Here is a 20,509-nt window from a genome sequence, read left to right as displayed (position 1 = left end):
TGAAAGTAAAAAGAGACAGGTCTTCATCAAACTAAAAAGCTTCTGCACAACAAAGGAAATAACGAAGCAGAAAGTCAGCCTGTGGGATTGAAGAAAATATTTGCAAACTGTATATCCATAACTGGTTTGTTTCCAAAATGTATAAGGAATTCCAACAATTCAATAGTAAAAAAACAACCTGATTACAAGATAGACACATGAATAGATAGACAAGATAGACATGAATAGACATTTCTCCAAAGGAGATATACAAATGGTCAAGATGTATAGAAAAAGATACTCAATGTTGGGGCGTTTGGCTGGCTCAGTTGGAGGACCATGTGGCTCTTGATTTCAAGGTCATGAGTTTGAGCCCACGTTGGGTGTAGAGATTACTAAATAAATAAACTTAAAAAAAAAGATGCTCAGTGTTACTAATCATTGGGGAAATGCAAATCAAAACCACAGTGAGATATCATTTCGTACCTGTTAGGATGGCTATTATCAGAAAAATAAAAGACGACAAGTGTTGGTAAGGATGTGGAGACACTGGAACCTTTAGCACACTGTTCATGGGGATGCAAAATGGTGCAACCACGAGGGAGAGCCGTGCGGAGCTTACGCCAGCAGTTACAAGGAGAGCTACCACATGACCCAGCAATCCCACTTCTGGGTATTTATCTACAAGACCTCGATTTATACTTGAATAAAGCTGTTAAGAAAAAAGAACCCTCCAGTGGCTCCTGTCTTGGCACAAATCAAAGCCGATGTGGGTACAAATGCTACAGCTTTGCTTCTCACTTCACCTTTCACCAGGCTTCCCATTTTACCAATCTCTGGCCACACTGACCTGCTTTCTTTTCCACGGGCACACTGGGTCTTTCGGTTCCTCGAGTGTTTTGCACTGTGCTTTTCCCCAGTCCTTCAGTGGTTCTCACCGTCCTACCCTTTGGGTCTTACCTGGAGCCTACTGTCCTCCTCCCCTGGCCTTTTCCATCGTCTGGTCACCCTGTTTATTTCCTTTTTGGTGCTTATCCTATCTCTTATTAATTTGTATCTTTGCATATTGTCTGTCTGGCTCCTTGAGTGCTAGGACCTTGTCTGTCTTTTCTCTACTGTGTCGCAGTACCTCAGCCAAGGCCTGGTTTACCAGACACGGATTCAGTTCAATAGCTGGTGCTAATACACCTTTGTGGAAGCCTCTCTCGCTCAAGGCTGACCTCAGTCGCGGACTTATTCCTTCCTCAGCCCATGTAAGGAAGCACCTCCTGTGTCCAGCCACTGTTCTGGGCAAGCAGCCCTGAAGAAAGTAAACAGAACGCTTGTCCATAACCTTGGTTTCTGGTGGGGGGAGGGGTGATGGTAGAGACAGACAGTAAGCAAAAAGGTGTGAGGCAGGGGTGCCTGGGAGGCTCAGTTGGTTGGGTGTCTGAGTCTCAGTTTTGGCTCAGGTCATGATCTCACTGTTTGTGAGTTCAAGCCCCGCATTGGGCTCTCCATTGTCAGTGCAGAGCCTACTTTGGATTCTCTGCTCCCTTCTCTTTCTGCCCCTCTCCTGCTCATTCTCTCTCTCTCTCTCTGAAAAAAACAAACAAACAAACAAACAAACAAACAAACAAACAACCAACCACACATTAAATACTACTACTAAGTATATGAGACCGAGGACATCAGACAGTGGTGAGGATTATAGACAGAAATGAAGCAAGGGCACGGCAAACCTAGAAAGCAGTAATAATACCAGCTACTTCAGATCCAGGCTTCACCAACGTCCCTTAACCCATTCTCCACTGATTCTCCCCCTGGCCTCACTGTGCCTCAGTTTCCTCTTCTGTAAGACGGAACAGAACGCGCTTCCCTTCCCCCTCCCTCAGCAGCGGTGAACACCGCCCAGGGTTGTGCAGGTGCCCTCCAGCAGCGGCTGTTCACACAGTGATTCCCACTTCCCTTTTCCCCTCAACCACTGGGCTTTGTTGTTTTTTTTTTTAAAGAAATTAAATACCACCATTTTTTCCTTAAGTGTTGTGGTTTCGATTTAAACCATGACTTTTCTGGGGAGCCCTGGTGGCTCAGTCAGTTAAGCATCTGACTTGGGCTCAGGTCACCATCTCACAGTTTGTGGGTTCCAGCCCTGCGTGGGGCTCTGTGCTGACAGCTCGGAGCCTGGAGCTGCTTCGATTCTGCGTCTCCCTCTCTCCCTCCTCCTTCCGCCTCCCCCTCCCCCCCTCTCAAAAATAAATAAACATTTAAAAAACGTGTATGAGGGGCGCCTGGGTGGTGCAGTTGGTTGAGCGTCCGACTTTGGCTCAGGTCATGATCTCACGGTTGGTGAGTTCGAGCCCCGCATCGCGCTCTGTGCTGACAGCTCAGAACCTGGAGCCTGATTCCGATTCTGTGTCTCCCTCTCTCTCTCTCTGCCCCTCCCCTGCTGGTGCTCTGTCTCCGTCTCCCTCTCTCTCTGCCCCTGCCCGGCTCCTGCTCTGTCTCTGTCTCTCTGTCTCTGTCTCTCTCTCAAAATGAATAAACATTTAAAAAGATAAACCATGACTTCTGTGATTACAGGGAACACAGAAAATGCAGCACCGCGCCGCGCCGTCTGGAACAGGGCGGGCGAGGCCTCACCCATTTCCCGGAGGCGGACGTGGAGGCTGCGGGCTCGGCCGCCTGTCATGAGCCTCCGGGCCGCAGGCGGCAGCAGCGGGCGGCGGCGGCTGCACTGTGGCGAGGGCGGCGGGCGGGTTCCAATGTGGCGAGGGCGGCGGCGGTCAGGTGAGAGGCGGAGGGGGGAGTCGGGGCGGGCCGGCTGAGGGGCGGGGGTGCCGGGGGTGCGGGGAGCAGGGGCGCTCGGCCCGCGGGGGCTCTCTCGGCCAGCCGCGGCGCCCCCTGCCCGAGGGCGCGGGGGACGAGCGACGGGCCCCGGACCCCCGCCCCCACCCGGGGCGGGATCCAGACCCGACGGGTCGGGGCGCGCACCCTCCGGGCCTCCCTCGGGCGCAGAGGGCGTTGGCGACCCGCGCTGCGGTCCTCCGCGGCTCGGACGCGTTTATCACCCGAGAGGGGGAATGCCGCCCCCTCCCCGCCCCCCAGGTGACGGTGTCACCGCTTCCGGCCTCGACGTGGGGCCCGCGCCACCTCCCAGCACTGTGCCACTGTCCGCGAATGCTGGGCCGCGCCGAGCCTCAGTTTCCTCGCCTATGAAATGGATGCGCGCTCGCCGCGGGTTCGCGGGGGTCCCCAAAATGTGGCCTGTTGTTGTGAGCCAAGTTGGGGAAGGTGCCTGTTCCCGAGGCGGCCAGCGGCCACTCCGCCGGCGTCAGTGGCAGACAACCCCCCTCCAGCTGTGGCGGGGGTGACGCTAGACCCTTTTTGGTGGCTGTGCCCCAGGCAGGACACCGAGGCTGGCGGAGTCACGAACCCCGAGCTTTATCCTGAAGTCCCCTTGATTGCGAACTCGCGTTGTCCTCCCCTGACTTCTGCCAGAGAAGGGTCGTCTCGGAGGAGGGCAGAGGTGGACAGTGGGCTTAGTGGCTTCCTTTCGCTCAGTCTCCTCCCTCCTGCCTGTTCCGTGGGAGGCCAAGCCTGAATGTGGGGGCAGGGCTGTCTGAGGGGTGAACCCGCGGGGCGCGGTGTGTGGGTCCGAGTCAGCTGCTGTGTGGCTGCGGTGGCCCAGTATGTTGGGACATCACCTGTCTGTGCTTGGCAGCCCTGAGCGAGGCGTGATTCTCCAACCTGGCAGGAGAGAGACTGAGGCTGAAGGGTCAGGGGACCCTCCATTCATCCATCCATCCATCCATCCATCCATCCATCCAACCAATCATCCGTGGCCTCTGTGCCAAACCTGGAGCCGGCACTACCCCTAAGCAGGCAAATGAAAGATGCTTTTCCAAGGGAGCTTCCAGCCCAGAGGTGTTCCCGCCTTTGAGCTGCTCTGGCCATATTTTAAAATGCTGGGAGATTTCTGGGGGTTGGGCTAGGCATCATGTGATGACAGTGACAGTTTGGTTAGGAGCACCTCTGGGCTGTGGGCTCTCCTGCCGTATTTAACTACATACTTGGTCCTTCTACCCACCCCAGTAGGTAGGTATTCTCCCTTATTTGTGGGCAAGAAAATGAGATCGTATAGCTCATCACTAGGAGGCCCAGAATGTAAATCAGGGCTGTATGATTCTTAATAACATTAGGAACAATGATAATGGTAAGTTGTAGCTGATATTTATTGGATGCATGCTGCGTGCTGGCCAGGATACTCAGACCTCTGTATTTAATCTTTGTGATAATCCTATACAGCGGGTACTATTATTATCCCCATTTGAAACATGAGAAATCAAAAGCAAAGAAAGGTTGAGGCATTTGCCGGAGACCATGCACGTCAGCTGGGAGCTGGCAGAGCCGGGATTCGAATAGCACCAATTCGTTTTATTACCACAAGGCGCTCAGGGCGGCCAGACAGGGTCTGTTTTGGATGTAAGAGACAGAAATCCCTCTCCCAAACTGAAGTTTATGTCTGTCTTATTTGAATGAAGCCTGGGGGTGAAGCAGCTCAGGGTTTCTGCATCACAACCCAAGGTGGCTACTCTAGCTCCACCCATTACCTCTGCATCCCAGGTGACCAGAGTTAGAGCTGAAGAGGGGCAGTGCCTCCTTTTAAGAACAATTCTCATGAGATCTTTCTGTTTAAATTCTGTCGGTCTTAACATAGTCACATGAGCACATCTAGCTGTAGGGTTGCTAAGCCAAAAATCTAGCTCCCCCACAGTCAAAGAAAACACAGACCTGGATAGTTGTTAAAAATAGTAAACACAGATTTTATTGAGGGCTCTTGCAGTAGGGGAAAAGAGCCGTTGGTCTTGAACCCAGTTCGACGCCGAATACGGCATGGGCAAGTGGGAGTTTATAGCCAAGGAGCAGCTTAAAATCATTGCGTGGAAACTTAATGCGGGGGAGACATCAGGGGCGAGGGGAGGATTCTGGCTAAACCCACCCGACAGGATCTTTGCTGAGGGCAAGCCGGGTGATCAGATGTCACCTGGGGGTGATACCAGATGTGAGGCTGACCAGGCATCAGAGTGGGGGGCTCTTGCTAAACTCAAACAGCAGGGTTTTGTTAAAATTGGATTTTATAGGAAGGGCACAGGTGAGCCTGTGATAGATTTTGGGAACCTGACTCAAGTCTGGTCAAGTAAAGAATCTTTGTCACCGCATGGGGAGAAGAGGTGAAGGAGTATGGCCCTTCCTGCACCCCAGAGTCCTGCTTCATAGGACACTGTGGCCCCTGCCATTTGGAGAGGCACCAGGCATGGGGGCCCAACCACCCTGTGTGAGCCGCCCAAAGCTGTCAGGTAACAAGAGAGAGGAGGCTTAAGCCCATGGCACCTGTAATTTCCCGTGTTTTGACCCAGGGGCAGCCAGTCAGTGGGTGCCGGTTTCTGCCAGACCAGAACTCCTGACCCACATCCTCCCTCCAGAGGCCAAACAGGCAGGACAGGTCTCACAGTGTGGGCGTTTCTGACCCAGATGCAGGACAGCGGCCAGCACTGGGCAGGGGTGGGGGGTGACTTACCAAGGCCATCCGTCTGGGCTCAGTTCTCTTTCTTTTGCAGGGGGTGCAGATAGGGGTCACAGGATTATCCTTGATAATCGCAAGTTATTTCAGACTAAATGGCATGAAGAAAGCAACTAATAACTGTCACTTTCTACAAAGCTGTTTTGCAAAACATCTGACTTGCTGTCACCCTGGAGGCAGGGAGAGGCTAAGGAATGTGGCCCCACCTAGGAAGGAAACCCCTGACCTCACCAAAGCCCCTTTCTCCCTGTCGGAGGCCATCAGCCCTGTGTGTTCTGGACTGAGCCCTCGGGAGGGGAAGCAGCAGCAGGTGATGAACTAAGAACTTCCTCCCCCTTCCTGGGAGCCCAGGGTGTGGGGCCATGTCCTGACTTAGGCCACATGGAGCCTCGGTGGGAATCCAGGCCAGTGAGGTGCCACCCTTGCTGACATGATGATTGACGAGCGATGCCGAGGTCTCCTCTACGTGACTTAAGTTAAGCCTCTACGTGGCCCGGCTATGGGCGTGCCGGGGTCTCCAGCAGAGAGCTGGAGCTCCGAGGGCCCTGGGAAGGTGGGTCTTGCCCAAGGCCACGCTGCGGGTGGCCGAGCAGGCCTGGGCTCTGGGCTCCAGAGGGTACAGCACTGTGACCTCTGGCAGTCTTCACCAGTGGCTCCGCTCAGGGGCTGTGGTTTTGGGTTGCTCTGACAGAAAGGGAGCACGTCTGGTTGGGGCCGGAAGTAAGGAACCGGGTCCTGGGAGGTGGTGTCTCACGGGGGCAGCCAGGCCTTTCTTCCAGCTGGACTGGGAATGAACGAGGCGTCTGGGGCCGACGGGAGGCGAGGGGCCCAGGTTCCGACCGGCGGGGTGCCCTCGGGTAGGTCGTCCCCCTGTCCTAGCTCTGCTTGTGTCATCTGCGGGATCTGAGTGGGTTGCTGTTACTGAGGGGGTGCTGCCGGTGGGGCCTGGGTGAAGGGGCTGAGCTGGCTTGGGGCCGGGCAGCAGACGGCACCTGTGGTGTGGGGGTGCCCCACCTGGCCCCTCCTGGGGAGGGGAAGGAGGCCAGGCATTCCCTCTGAGACCCCAGGAACTCGGGAAGGGGACGGCAAAGCAACGAGTGTGGGAGCCGGGCGGTCATCTCTGCCCCCCTCTTCCTCTGCAGGTGGGATGCTATGGAATATGATGAGAAGCTGGCCCGGTTCCGGCAGGCCCATCTCAACCCCTTCAACAAGCAGCTGGGGCCAAGGCAGCATGAGCAGAGGGCCAGCGAGGAGGCCCCAGACTTCGCTTCTGAAGGCGGGTGCTGGGGGGAGGCCTGCGTGGGCAACCCGACCCCTCACATTGTGCCCCCCCCTTCCTAGTTCCTCTTGTGGAGCACGCTGGCTTTCCCATGGAGCTGGGCTCGTGCTGGCCACTTCCCTTTTGTCCACAGCACAAACCACTTCCCACCTGTTCTTTAGTTTACTTATCTCTGCCCCTCCATGAGAACACACAGTCCCGGGGCACCTCTGTGGCTCAGTCGGTTGAGTGTCCGACTTCAGCTCAGGTCATGATCTCTGTGAGTTCGAGGCCTGTATCAGCCTCGCTGCTGTCAGCAGAACCCATTATGGATCCTCTGTCCCCCTGTGTCTGCCCCTCGCCCACTTGTGCTCTCCCCAGAATAAATATTCACACGCACACACTCCCGAGGGCAGGGATTTGTGACTGTCTTGTCACTGCTGTGCCCCAGGGCCCAGCACATAGCAGATGCTCGTTAAAGGAACACTTGGAGCGTAAGCTCAGAGCTGAGGTCTCATCAGGGAGACGTTGGATCGTGCTGAACAGAGGCCCAGCCAGCAGCTTGGGAGGTCAGGAGGGTGCGAGCTCTACGAACGGCAGACTGAGTCACCTCGGGGTATCCAGGGTGTGTGTGGGCACGCGCGTGCGCACACAGAGGTCTCCTACCATTAGGAATTCTGTTGTTCAACCATCTAGCAGCCTTCAACCCATATACACATACGCAAAGTATGCCTTAGAAATTGGGGTGTTTTTCTGATACTGTTTTGTACACCTCTTCTTGGCACTATGTGTGTCTTTCCACCTCTTTTTCTTTTTCTGTTTATTTTTTCTTTTAGAGAGAAAGAGAGAGAGAGTGAGTGTGTGCATGCAGGGGAGAGGGGCAGAGGGAGAGGGAGAATCCCAGGCAGGCTCCACACTTAGTGCAGAGCCTGACGTGGGATCATGACCTGAGCTGAAATCAACAGTCTGACGCTCAACCTCAACCGACTGAGCCACCCAGGGTCTCCCCACCTCATTTTCTGGAAAGGCTCTCTCTTATTTGTAAAGGATATGGGTGCCTTTGCAAATGCAAACAGGGCAGCTGCAGGGCAGGGCCTGGTTCCCCTCAGCACCTCCTGTGGGCTTCTGCCATCTCAAGGGTCTTTCCCACCCCAGCCTACTCCTGGTGGAAACACAGGTTGATTTTTCCTTCTCTCTCTGCTGTGCTCCACCCCTGCACCCACTCCAGAGGCCCTGCCTGAGTTGCCCCCTGGAGAGCCAGAATTCCACTGCACTGAGCGAGTGATGGATCTCGGCCTTTCTGAGGACCACTTCTCCCGCCCTGTGGTAAGGTTTGGGCCTGGGCGAGCCCCCGAGGCAGGGGGAGCTGGCCATTTTCTTGTCTCCCCGCCCAGTCCACCTGAGCTGGGGCTCCTGGGCCTTGGATCTGAGACCACATGACAGCTGAGTCTCACCCTGAAAACCTGCTTGGGAACCAGAGATGCGCTGACCTGGGGTTTGGGGCCTGGAGCTGCTCTTCCTGTGTTGGGCGTTCCCCCTCCCCATGCTCCAGGTTCCTGTGAGGCAGATGTGGTTCCATGTGGGGTCCTAGGGAATCCTGCAGCTGTGCAGCAGGGTGAGGGAGGGGAGGGGTCCTCCTGCCCATCTCCACTCAGCTCTGCAGGGCCATTCTCTTCTGTTCGATATTTTGTTCCGTGGAAACTTTTTGTTTTGTTTTGTTTTAATTAAAGGGCTCTAATGATTTCTTTTTAAAAAGTTTGAAAATCAGAGTGTCTGTGTGGCTCAGCTGGTTTAAGTGTCCGACTCTTGATTTTTGCTTGGGTCATGATCTCATGGTTCAGGAGTTTGAGCCTTGCATCGGGCTCTGTGCTGACAGTGTGGAGCCTGCTTGGGATTCTTTCTCTCTCTCTCTGCCCTCTCCCACTTTCATACTCTCTCTCTCTCAAAATAAGTAAATAAGCTAAAAAAAATAAAGTTTGAAAATGTTTTAGTTTTATGCAAGGTATCCTCAACTTAAAAAAATTGTTTTTTAATGTTTATTTATTTTGAGAGAGACAGAGCGCAAGGGGAGGGGGTAGGGACAGAGAGAGAGAGAGAGGGAGACACAGAATGTAAAGCAGGCTCCAGGCGCCGTCCAAGCTGTCAGCACAGAGCCTGACGCGGGGCTCAAACTTACCAGCTGTGAGATCACGACCTGAGCCGAAGTCGGATGCTTAATCGATTGAGCCACCCAGGCCCCCTGTGTATCCTTAACTTAAAAAAAAAAAAAGTTTATATATTTTGAGAGAGAGAGAGAGTGAGTGCACACCGGAGCCAGGGAAGCGCAGAGAGAGAGAATCCCAAGCAGGCTCCACGCTGTCAGTACAGACCCTGATGCAGGCTCGGTCCCATGAATTGTGAGATCATGACCTGAGCTGAAATCAAGAGCTGGTTGGTTGCTCAACCGCTCAACTGATTGAGCCACCCAGGCGCCCCAGTATCTTCAGCTCTTATTTGAGAGAAACATAGTAACATTCAAATGTAACTTAAGTCAGGGGCGCCTGGGTGGCTCACTCGGTTGAGCGTCCCTTTGAGCATCCGACTTCGGCTCAGGTCATGATCTCACGGTCTGTGACTTCGAGCCCCGCATCGGGCTCTGTGCTGATGGCTCAGAGCCTGGAGCCTGCTTCCGATTCTGTGTCTCCCTCTCTCTCTGCCCCTTCCCTGCTCATGCTCTGTCTCTATCTCAAAAAAAATAAATAAATAAATAAAAAAAATAAAAAAACGTTAAGAAAAAAAAAATTTTCAAATGTAACTTAAGTCAAAAAAGATTCACCCATGGGGCGCCTGGGTGGCACAGTCGGTTAAGCGTCCTACTTCAGCCAGGTCACGATCTCGCGGTCCGTGAGTTCGAGCCCCGCATCAGGCTCTGGGCTGATGGCTCAGAGCCTGGAGCCTGTTTCCGATTCTGTGTCTCCCTCTCTCTCTGCTCCTCCCCCGTTCATGCTCTGTCTCTCTCTGTCCCAAAAATAAATAAACGTTGAAAAAAATTAAAAAAAAAAAAAAAAAAAGATTCACCCAGAAGCCCCCAGTTCTCACTGACATTTTATTTCGAATATGGTCTTTAAGTTTTACTGGTACGGATATGTATTTCATGAAAAAAATTTGGAGCCACTCCTGTGGGCCGCCCACTGCGATCCAAGAGTAGGGGTGTCACCTTCTCTTTGCCTGGTCTCCTGGCGAAGGGCGGCTCCTGAGGGCAGCTGTCTTTCCTGGTGTGGGATCTGCCTCAGCTCCCCAGCCGGGTCTGCAGCCTGGTCTCCTTCCGCGGTGGCAGCAGTGTCCTGAGACTAGGGGCTTTGCTGGGCCTTTGCCCTGGGTCCTTGTGAGGTGCTGGGGCCGGGGGTGTGTCTCTGGGCTTGGTGATTAAGCTAGAGGCCACTTCCTCTCCTTCATGACAGGCCAATTGTCATTTCCCCAGCTTTCATCCAAGAGGAAACTCTGTAGAAGTAAGGAAAATAGCATAGTGAGAAAAGTGATTCGATTTCTTTATTTGATTATTATTTTTTATTTTTAAAATTCTTTTTTTATAGCGTTTACTTATTTATTTGGGGGGGGGCAGAGAATAAGCAAGCAGGGGAGGGGCAGAGAGAGAGGGAGACACAGAATCCGAAGCAGGCTCCAGGTTCCGAGCCGTCAGCACAGAGCCCGATGCGGGGCTCGAACTCATGAACCGTGAGATCATGACCTGAGCCGGTCAGATGCTTAACTGACTGTGCCACCCAGGCGCCCTGCAGTTCAATTTCTGAAAGAAGGAAGTTGTGTTTTGAAAAACATCCTGAATCAGGTTTTCAGGGGCCTGTGAGTAGACAGGTCCAGCTGGGGGTCTGGTTGCATGGGGTGGTTCTGACCTGTGCTGTTCACTTTCCTGGGCCTTGAGCAAGTCCTTGGGCCCCTCTTGCCAGGCTCCAGTTTCTCCATCTAGGTGAGTGAGGAGCAGGGAGGTCTGCTCTGGGCTTCACCTTCACATGGAGAGCGTGCACGGTGGGCATTTGATGCAACCTGATGCCTGCCCCCCCCCCCCCCCCCCCCCCACTGGGCAGGGTCTCTTCCTGGCCTCTGACATTCAGCAGCTGCGGCAGGCCATCGAGGAGTGCAAGCAGGTGATTCTGGAGCTGCCCGAGCACTCGGAGAAGCAGAAGGATGCCGTAGTTCGGCTCATCCACCTCCGGCTGAAACTCCAGGAGCTGAAGGTGTGTGCTGACCTACCTACCATGGAGGCTGAGGGGGGAATGTAGGAATCTCCCCTTCCAGATGCTGAGGGGCTGAAAGGGTGGGCCCTTGCCCCTTGTGGAGGCTATTTCTCTATTATTAGTCTGATCTTGATTGGCCAGTCCTGGTCACATGCCACCTACTGGAGCAAGTAAGTGAGGTAAGGCCTGCCTCGAACCTCATTACCTAGAGTTGGTGGGTGTGTGTGTGGGGTGGTTCCTGAGGATTTTGCAAAGGGGACAGTGGTAAGGGTAATGGATTCTGGAGGCCAAAACCCATAGTTGTCCTTGAAGTCCTTGAGTGTGTACACTCTTTAGCTTGGCTGCCATTGGGTCCCTGACTGGCTCATGAATCCCTGGAAACTTAGAAACTAGAATATTCACTAGGATATAGGTAAGGGTATGGTAACAAAGATGCCCCCAAATCCAGTGGTTTAAAGGAGTCAGATGTATACTTTTACTTACGTAGAAACCCTATAGGTGGCCTAGAGCCCATACGGCAGCTAATGGTGTTGGGGATCCCAGGCCCTCCAGTCCTTGTGAGAATCCAAGATGGCCTCATGGCACTTTGGGTCTGTACTTAGCAGAAAAAACGTGGGAGGGGGGAGAAGGCCATGTCACTCCTGCTCACACACCCTTGGCCCTAACATGGTCCCAGGACAGCACCTAGGTGCAGGAGATGTTGGGAAAATCAGTCTGTACTCTGGGTGGTTCAGGCCTGACTCATCACTGGCGATTTCTTTCGCTAAAGGGAAAAGGGGGTGTGACGTTGGGGGAGCTCACAATATGTGCTGTAAACGGTACCTGGAAGAACTAGCCCCAGGGGCTCATGGGAAGGGAAAGGAGTTACAGCAGGCTCACCTGTCTGGTCTCTCTAGGACCCCAACGAGGACGAGCCCAACATCCGAGTCCTCCTCGAGCACCGTTTCTACAAGGAGAAGAGCAACAAGAGTGTCAAGCAAACCTGTGACAAGTGCAACACCATTATCTGGGGGCTCATTCAGACCTGGTACACCTGTACAGGTGGGCTGAGCTCCAGACCTGCTCCTTCTGGGTGGGTAGTCCTGGTCCCCAGGGCAGGGCAGAGACCTTCAGCCCTGCTGCCATATCTGGGCTGTGTTCCGGTGAGTTCTCTGCAGTGTGCTCAGTATTTACTGAGCCCTGAGGAATACTGGGCATAAAACAAGGGACAAGAGACTCAAACTCCTGCCTTTATCAGGCTCACATCCACGTTCGGCTTTCTAGTATAGTAGCCACGAGCCACACGTGAACTCAAACTGATTCAAACAAGTAACGATTTAGTGCCTTACTAGTGCTGTCTACATTACAAGTGCTTAATGGCCACATGAGGCTGGGGGCTGCCATATTGGTCAGTGCAAAGAAAACGTTTCCATTATGGCTGAACATCTCTATGGATGGTGCTGTTCTGAACGAGCATATGGTGTGTTAGACAGTTGAAGAAACGTAAGGAAAGAGAATAGCGTAGGTCAGGGAGTGTGTAGGTCAGGTGTGACTTTAGGGTGGAATAAAAAGGCATCACGTGACATTCAAGCAACACTTGGAAGTCAGGGAGCAAGTCAGGAGTATATGTGGAGAAGAATGCCCCTCGTGGGGGGGACTTGGCTAGATACACTGGCTGGTGTGTGTCCAGTGTCTTCAGTGTGGAGCAGAGAAAAGTGTGGCTGGGCCATTGCAACTGAGAGGAGGTTGGTAGAGGTGGGCTCAGAGGCGACCAGGTACTTTCTCTAAGTGCACCGGGGGCCGTAGGTCGGTGCTGGACATGCTTAGGTTTTAACGAGATCACTCTGGCTGCTGAGCTGAGCACCAGCTGAAGGAGAAGTGCAGAGATGGACAGGGAGGATGATGGCACTCTGATCGGGGTGGGGCTGTTTTGGAGAAGAGCCCAGGTGCAGCACTGCCTGAAGGGCTGCAAATGGGCGTAAGAGTGGAGTTGAGATGATTTACAAATTTTAGTCTCAGTAGGTGGAAGGTTGGAGTCATTGAAACGCGAGGCGGGAAAACCATGTGTGGGAGGTGGGTTTGTCAAGGAAGAATGAGAATTCCATTTAGACTGAGCGAGTCTGATGCCCTTCAGGCATCCAGGTGGGAATGGCCGGTGGTCTGGAGTTGAGGACAAAGGCCCACACGCACCCACAGGGCAAGGCTTGGGAGGGGGCCTGACAAGGTCTTTCAAGTTCTGGGGCCTGCGGTGGGGCCTGGAGAAGCTCTCAGGTCGATGTGGGAATCGGAGTAGAGCTGAAGGCCAGTCCAGGCTGCAGGATCCCCTCCCTCCCCCGTCTGAGAGGCACGTTGCTGGTCCTCCCCACCCCAGGCTGTTATTACCGCTGTCATAGCAAGTGCTTGAACCTCATCTCCAAGCCCTGCGTGCGCTCCAAAGTCAGCCACCAAGCGGAATACGAGCTGAACATCTGCCCCGAGACAGGGCTGGACAGCCAGGATTACCGCTGCGCAGAGTGCCGGGCGCCCATCTCTCTGCGTGAGTGCCCCCGGAGAGAGCAGGGCGCAGGGTGAGGGAGGCTGCTCTGGGCAGGGTACCCCGGCCAACAGCTGTGAGAAACTTGGATCAGTCAGACGCTAAGGACGGCTTGGCTCCTGTGGATGGTGTCCTGCTCTCTCTCCTTGAGGAGTGAGAAGGGGCTGCTACTGGTGCCTTTTCTCTTCCCGCTCAGCAGACCGGGCTCCCGCCTAGGTCACGTGGGAGTGCTCACAAGGCTGCCCTGCTCCAGCCTCCCCGGCGGCCCCAGCGTCACAGGAAGCCCGCCTGGACGGGAAAAACGGCACGATAGTCGCTCGCTCGTGCGCCATATGTTAGGCCTTCTTCCAGAGAGTTACTGATGTTAATTTATGGGGTCCTCTCAGCAGTCCCGTGGTGGGGGTTATTGTCCCGTTTTACTGATGACAAAGCTGAGGGTAGCCGGGTGCCTGATTTGCTTCAGGTCTTGGGGCTCAGAAGAGGTTGCGTCAGGTCTGGAGGGTGGCTGTTTCCCTGTATGTGGCCCCTTCCTTCCACAGGGGGCGTGCCCAGCGAGGCCCGGCAGTGTGACTATACCGGCCAGTACTACTGCAGCCATTGCCACTGGAATGACCTGGCTATCATCCCTGCACGAGTTGTGCACAACTGGGACTTTGAGCCGCGCAAGGCAGGGGCGGTGGGGGAGGGGGGCTCGTATACAGGCTGAGTGGGGAGGAACTGTAGCCCCAAGGACGGAGAGCCAGTGCTCAGGCCTGGGGGGTGGGGGGAGCGGATCTTGGTCCGGGGGGGGGGGGGTGTGGGGGGGTAGTATGTGTAATGCTGGAGGTGCCACTCCATCATGTCCCCCAGGTGTCCCGCTGCAGCATGCGCTACCTGGCACTGATGGTGTCTCGTCCGGTCCTCAGGCTCCGCGAGATCAACCCTCTGCTCTTCAACTACGTGGAGGAGCTGGTGGAGATCAGGGTGAGGCTGGAGGGGGCGGGGTGGACATTGTTCTCCCCCCCCCCCCCCCCCCCCCCCCCCCCCCCCCCCCCCCCCCCGTGTCCTGGGAGGAGAGATGCCACCTGCTGAGGGCTAGTGAGGCCCCTTGGCTATCTTTAGGGTTAAAGACACTAGAGCAGTGTCCGGTCACAATGACAGTAGGCCTAGAGGCAATTTGAAATTTTCTAGTAGCCGCCTCAAAAGTAAAACGCAGGTGAAATTAATTTTAACAATATATTTTATTTGGTCCAATGTATCCAAAAGATTATTGCAACATAATTAACGTACTACATTATTGAGATGTATTGCATTCTTTCTCTTTTTTGTACAATGTGTCTGAGGATAAATGCATCTCAGAGTGCAGTTGGCCTGGACGCTGTGATTTGAACTTGAGCTCGGCTGCAGCTCTCAGATCTGGGACCATCCCGGGGGATGTGACCTAGGGGATGTATCCTGTCCCCTCTTGACCTGGAGTGCCAGCCCCCTCGGCCACCCAGATGTGCCAGGGTGCAGCTCCGCCCTGGCCGAGAATGCCCACCTGCCCCTCTCGTCCTTAGAAGCTGCGCCAGGACATCCTGCTCATGAAGCCATACTTCATCACTTGCAAGGAGGCCATGGAGGCACGTCTGCTCCTGCAGGTCAGGACACTGGAGCGGGAGCTGGGGGTCCGGGGTCGGGGAGGAGGAGGGCACATGGGAAACAGAGAGCCAGGGCAATGAGGACACGCTGTGCCCAAGACTTTTTCAGACGAGTCGAAAGCTTATGTGTGCTGTGCATTTGGCACAGGGTCTCCCAGACTCCCAAGGGACGTGAGGTCTTCAGTAAGCAAACAGGCATTCTGCCCACAAAAGCGTTCTCTGATTACGTCCGTGCGAGAAACACTGGGAGAAGCAGGTATTGACCTGAATCTCCACGCAGTGGACCAGGCACAGGCGTGGACCAGGCACAGGCCTGCCCAGGCAAGACTGACCACGAACACACTTTTCCAGGCTCACTTATTTGTTCAACAAATATTCGGGGGTATTCACTGTTCTAGATCCCAGGGAGCAGGGAACAAAACAGGTAGGGATCCTTGCTCTCCCTTCAGGGAGCACCCTTCGGGTGGGGAAGAAAAATAAGCAGAATGTCGGGGCGGGGGTTGAGGTCTGTGGACAAGATACGGCAGGGAAAGGAGGTGCAGAATGTTGGTGGTAAACAGGGCCAGGGCCGGGAGGAGGTCTGGCATGCTGGGCAGAGGTGGGGTGTGCCCGCTGTGTTGGAAGCAGCAAGGTGACCGGTGTGGATGGTGCAGGGGGTGCTCTCTGGGGCCCAGACACCCTCTGCAGCCTGTTGCTTCCATGAGCACCCCTAGGGCCCAGATGTCGGGAGTGTCGGGGTGGGCAGTGGAAGGGGCCCTCACCTGGTATTGGGGTCACGGTTGCTGGGACCCACAGCTCCAGGACCGGCAGCATTTTGTGGAGAACGATGAGATGTACTCTGTCCAGGACCTGCTGGATGCGCACACGGGCCGCCTCAGCTGCTCGCTCACGGAGACCCACACACTCTTTGCCAAGCACATCAAGCTGGACTGTGAGGTGGGCCCCCTAGCCCGGACCAGGGGGCATCGCCCTCTGCTCCCAGTCTCAAGGGCAGGGAGGATGGGGAAACAGCTTGGCCCAGTGTGCCCTTCGGAGCATGCGCTGACCTGCCCCCCACTCTCCACTGTTGCCCCCCAGCGGTGTCAGGCCAAGGGCTTCGTATGCGAGCTCTGCAGAGAGGGTGATGTGCTCTTCCCCTTTGACAGCCACACGTCCGTGTGCACCGAGTGCTCTGCTGTCTTCCACAGGTTAGTGTGGCTCCGACCCACCCTGAGGCCAGGTGAGGGGGCCACCTGCCACAGTGGGGGGCATTTAGGCTCAGGTCTTTGCTGCCTGATTTTCAAAGCCCTTGGCTTTGATCCTAGATACGGGGTTAGACCCTGATGTGAACTAAATTCAAAGTTCCCCTGGGAACAAGCACCTGTGGGGCTGGGGAGGGTGCTGAAGCCCAGACCCCAGGTGTGCACACGGTGTCTGACCTGCTCCCACTTCCCACCAGACCTGAGACGTAGCAGAGGCCAGAGCTTCCTAGACTTCCTGGTTCCTGGCACCCTCAGTGTCCTGGTGATTTTTTTTCAAACATCCCTAGGCCGAAAGAAATACCAACATTTTTATTAAGTACTTAGATCCAAACAACTTAAGCATTTGTGACAAAAAGACTTAGTGGGTTGTTTGGAAAAAGAACACACATATGTTGGAAGAAAAATAATTTAATTCTCTAATAAGCGCAGTTACTAATACTAGGTGATGCCTGCTGGGCCCTGCGTGACTTCTCACACTGGACTCAGATGGCCACCCCCCATTTCTGTCCCCCATTTCTGTGCCACGGGTTTTTGCCTGGCACTTGCTGTTTGTCCTAGCATCCAGTGACACCGTGGAACTGGGATTGCCGTCACCGTAGCAAAAATACATGCTGCAGGCGTGGCTTCCCTTGAGCTAGCAGTGTGTGTGCCATGTGACAGATGTCAAGCATTGCTGTGTCACCACCAAATCTTAATAGTCCCCAGGACCCTGTGCCCCCCCAGTGCCCTGGGCGGAGGCTCGGCACAGTGGTGGTAAGCACAGGTAGGGAAGCCAAGCGGTGAGAGCGCCCAGCGGATGGTAGCCAGCGGTCAGGTGTGGACCCTGTGGGAAGGCCTGCGCTGAGAGCTGGATCGCAGGCCCGGTAGACACATCTGGGTGCCCACCTGGCTTCTGCCCTTTGGGAGAAGGGGGATGTTAGAGCCTGACTTAGGAAGCCTGTGAAGGCTCAGCGGTAGAATTTCACATGCAGGGAGCCCGGACCTTTCCTAGGGCTGACCCCCTGTCCCCCCCCTGCCCCCAGGGACTGCTACTATGACAACTCTACCACGTGCCCCAAGTGTGCCCGGCTCACCTTGCGGAAGCAGTCACTCTTCCAGGAGCCTGGTCCAGATGTGGATGCCTAGAGCAGCAGGCACCCCCCCCACTCCAAGCCTTTCTGGCATCCAACCTGCTGGTCATTGCCAAAGTCAAGGTGTTTTTTGTGTTCTGGAGACCCCAAGGGTGCAGCCCCTGGACGTCTCCCTTGTGCTGGGCCGGAGGGGTGTAAGCAGCACCATGAGGCCCGTCATCTGTCTCCCAGGCATTTGCTGGGATGTGGTGCAGCCTGGCTCTTTGCTGGGTGTGCTGCTGTGAAGGCTTCAGGGCTCCGTAAGCAGGGGAGTGGGCAAAGGGCGTCTCACCTCCCTGGTGGCAAAGAGCCTTGGGGCCGTGGCTGCTGGGCTTTGGCCACCCTGAAAACCCAGAGAGGACTTTGTGGGAGTAGCCAACAAACCCTGGGGATGCTGGCTACATACACCCAGACTTGGCCTGAGGAAAATCTGCAGTGGATGATTTGGACCTACCTGGAGGCTCCCATCCCCCAGCCCCTTGTCTGTTTGGAGACTTCTAGTTGTCTCTGGCTGGGGTCGTCCACAACCGTCTCCTGAGGGCTCTGCCCCTGCCTCTTGAGGTTCTGTCTCTAGGTTCTCCTCTGACAGGGCCAGCCCGGGGGTTACCTGTTCTGTACAACGTGGAGGGAAGGGGGCCGTGGTCTCTTCCTCCTACTCCCCCGGCCTACCCTGGTGCTCCAGGCTGGGTGGCTGGGGGTCCAGTTGGAAGAGGCTGTCCTGCTTCCCAGTTTGGAGCAAGGACTATGCCCCTGGGGGAATTCTAGGTTAGGCAACGGGGTTGGCAGCAGTAGGCCTGTGTGGCTCTTCTGGGAACTCTCTGCCTGAGGAGCTCCATGCTGCTTCCACAGTGCCTGTGGAGGGCTCCGGATGGCCCAGAGACCACCAGCCAGTGGTCTTTTGCTTGGGGCCTGGAGGTGCTGGGAGTATTTGCTCAAGGGAGCTTTGGGCAGGAATCTTAGAGCCCATGCGGGAAGCCTGGAGCACAGGATGTGGAAGGTCCTGTACACCAGCTGACAAATGGGACCCTCAGGCAGAAGGTGAGAACCCACAGGTTCTTCACTGGTGGAGCCACAGTCAACCTCGGTGTTTGCAGGGACGTTTTGTGCTTTAGAGACCTTGCCATTGAGGGGGGAGTCCTGTGGGAAGGGGACATTTCAGGATGTGGCTCTCCAGCCTTTTGTGCCCTCTTGCCCAGACTGTGGTCAGCTGTTGATGCATATGGTTGACATACATATGTGGTGGGGGTGGGGTGGACAGGGAACATAGCCACTTGGGTATCCATCACCTTTGGCTAGGAAACCCAAGAGGAGATGCTTCAGCCAGCAGAAAAGTCGGCTTAGCCTGCTGGAGGATCAGAGGGGTGGCTAAAGACCGTGTCTCCTCCTCCTGGCTCTTCTGCGCCATCAGAAAAGCCTCCGTTGGTGGCTTTAGGCAATCCTCTCGCTGAGTGTTCTGATCTGCCTTGGGGTAACAGTGAGAAGCAAACATTGGTGCGGTTGGGTCAACAGGTCCCTGCCCTGCTTCCCCTTCCTCTCGAGGGCTGAAGAGGGGCTTAAGGTCCAGATGCCCTTTTCCTGCACCCCCAGATCCACACATTTTCCACCACTGCTTCCCATTTCTGTCAGAAGGATACTGGCCATTCCCGGCTTTACCGCGTAACGGACGTCACATCATTGTAGTTACAATCACCACGTCCATAGAAAGCGTTAATAAGTTGCCATCTGCTGGATGAGGAGTTGGCCCCCTTTTCTTTTTAACAACCCCCATTCCCTCCTCCCCCAATATCGCCATCTTCCCCTTCTGGATGACCGAGTCTTTAAACAAGATCACGTGTGGGTCTTGGAATCCAAGCACTGTAGCCAGAACCCACCAAAGAGCCAGTTTGCATGGCCAGCGCTTCACAGAAAAGCAGCAAGGGACACCTGGGTGTACTGACGCCATAGTCTCTGTCTCATTAAATCTGTGTTCTCTAGACTCTGGTGTGTGTGGTGAATTGGGGACAAGACAGGATTTATTGACATGCAGACCAACTGCAGCCTTCCCCATCCAGTGGGGCCAAAGGTGATTCGGTTTGGGGAGTTTGTGATGAGTGTCAGAGGGCTGAGTGTATGGAGTCCCCTCAGCTCCGTGTCTATGAAAGATGAAAACACATAACTTGGGGTTGTTCAGGCTCTAGGAAGCATCGAGCACTGAGCCTGGCGTGCAGAGAATGTTCGGTAAGTAGAAACTGTGTCTTCTGGAGTCCTCATGGTTGAGGGATTATCTCATAACCCAGTGGAATCAGCGGGAAACTGGCTGATCATGCAAGTCACATGTCCAGCTCCTGGCAATCTCTTTCACAAGCTAGACCCACAGAAGGGCCCTCACTGCAACTCAGGACCATTCCCATTGCCCTGGGCTTCAGGAGAACCCTAACTGCCCCTCTCCCAAATTACATGCAAGCCTCTGTATATGTACATTCTTTTCAGAGAGATGATCTACAGTTTTGACCAGGATCTCAAAGGGGCCATGACCCAGCGAATATAAGGAATCTTCTGATAAGACTGTAACCCTAACCCTAAAGAAACCAGAGAGCTCTATGGGTGCAAGCGGAAGGGAGGGAGGAATGGTGTGGGAGGGCTGTTCGTGGGCCTGGTCTTGGCATATTTGAGCACACACCTCCAACTACAAGTAACTAAAGCTATACTTTGGATATTTGATGTAAGATGAATATGTTCTCTCTCTTTTAGGTGATGAAATGGTATTTTCTTTTTACCATTAAATTTTTTTTAATGTTTATTCAGTTTTGAGAGAGAGAGAACATTAGCAGGGGAGGGGTAAAGAGAGAGGGAGATACAGAATCTGAAGCAGGTTCCAGGCTCTGAGCTGTCAGCACAGAGCCTGACATGGGGCTCGAACTCACAAACCGTGAGATCATGACCTCAGCCAAAGTCGGATGCCCAACTGAATGAGCCACCCAGGAGCCCCTCTTTTATCATTTATATATTGGCAAACT

At 54.5% G+C, this 20,509-nt stretch overlaps 1 protein-coding gene across 5 annotated transcripts; it reads left to right on the top strand.

The window, feature by feature from the left end:
- The first annotated feature begins 2,695 nt into the window (after positions 1 to 2,695).
- Positions 2,696 to 19,488, top strand: DEF8 (differentially expressed in FDCP 8 homolog). Of its 5 annotated transcripts, none has more exons than XM_086688547.1 (12): positions 2,696 to 2,748; positions 6,685 to 6,818; positions 8,029 to 8,126; positions 10,883 to 11,032; positions 11,929 to 12,073; positions 13,383 to 13,547; positions 14,084 to 14,211; positions 14,394 to 14,507; positions 15,083 to 15,163; positions 16,010 to 16,099; positions 16,241 to 16,350; positions 17,427 to 19,488. In XM_086688547.1, exons 2-12 carry the CDS (start codon positions 6,695 to 6,697, stop codon positions 17,527 to 17,529), a joined length of 1,308 nt encoding a protein of 435 aa, XP_086544673.1. In that variant the 5' UTR covers positions 2,696 to 2,748; positions 6,685 to 6,694; the 3' UTR covers positions 17,530 to 19,488. The 5 variants fall into 5 exon arrangements, with proteins under 5 accessions (XP_086544673.1, XP_086544670.1, XP_086544671.1 ...); XM_086688544.1 differs by having other exon boundaries at positions 15,959 to 16,099; XM_086688545.1 differs by lacking the exon at positions 2,696 to 2,748 and adding an exon at positions 6,070 to 6,095 and having other exon boundaries at positions 15,959 to 16,099.
- Positions 19,489 to 20,509: the final 1,021 nt, after the last annotated feature.

Source organism: Puma concolor, chromosome E2 (assembly GCF_028749965.1).
Source record: "Puma concolor isolate L17-30 chromosome E2, mPumCon1.1.hap2, whole genome shotgun sequence".
In the NCBI taxonomy this organism is placed as follows: Eukaryota; Metazoa; Chordata; class Mammalia; order Carnivora; family Felidae; genus Puma; species Puma concolor.
This window is presented reverse-complemented; position numbering and strand designations above follow the sequence as displayed.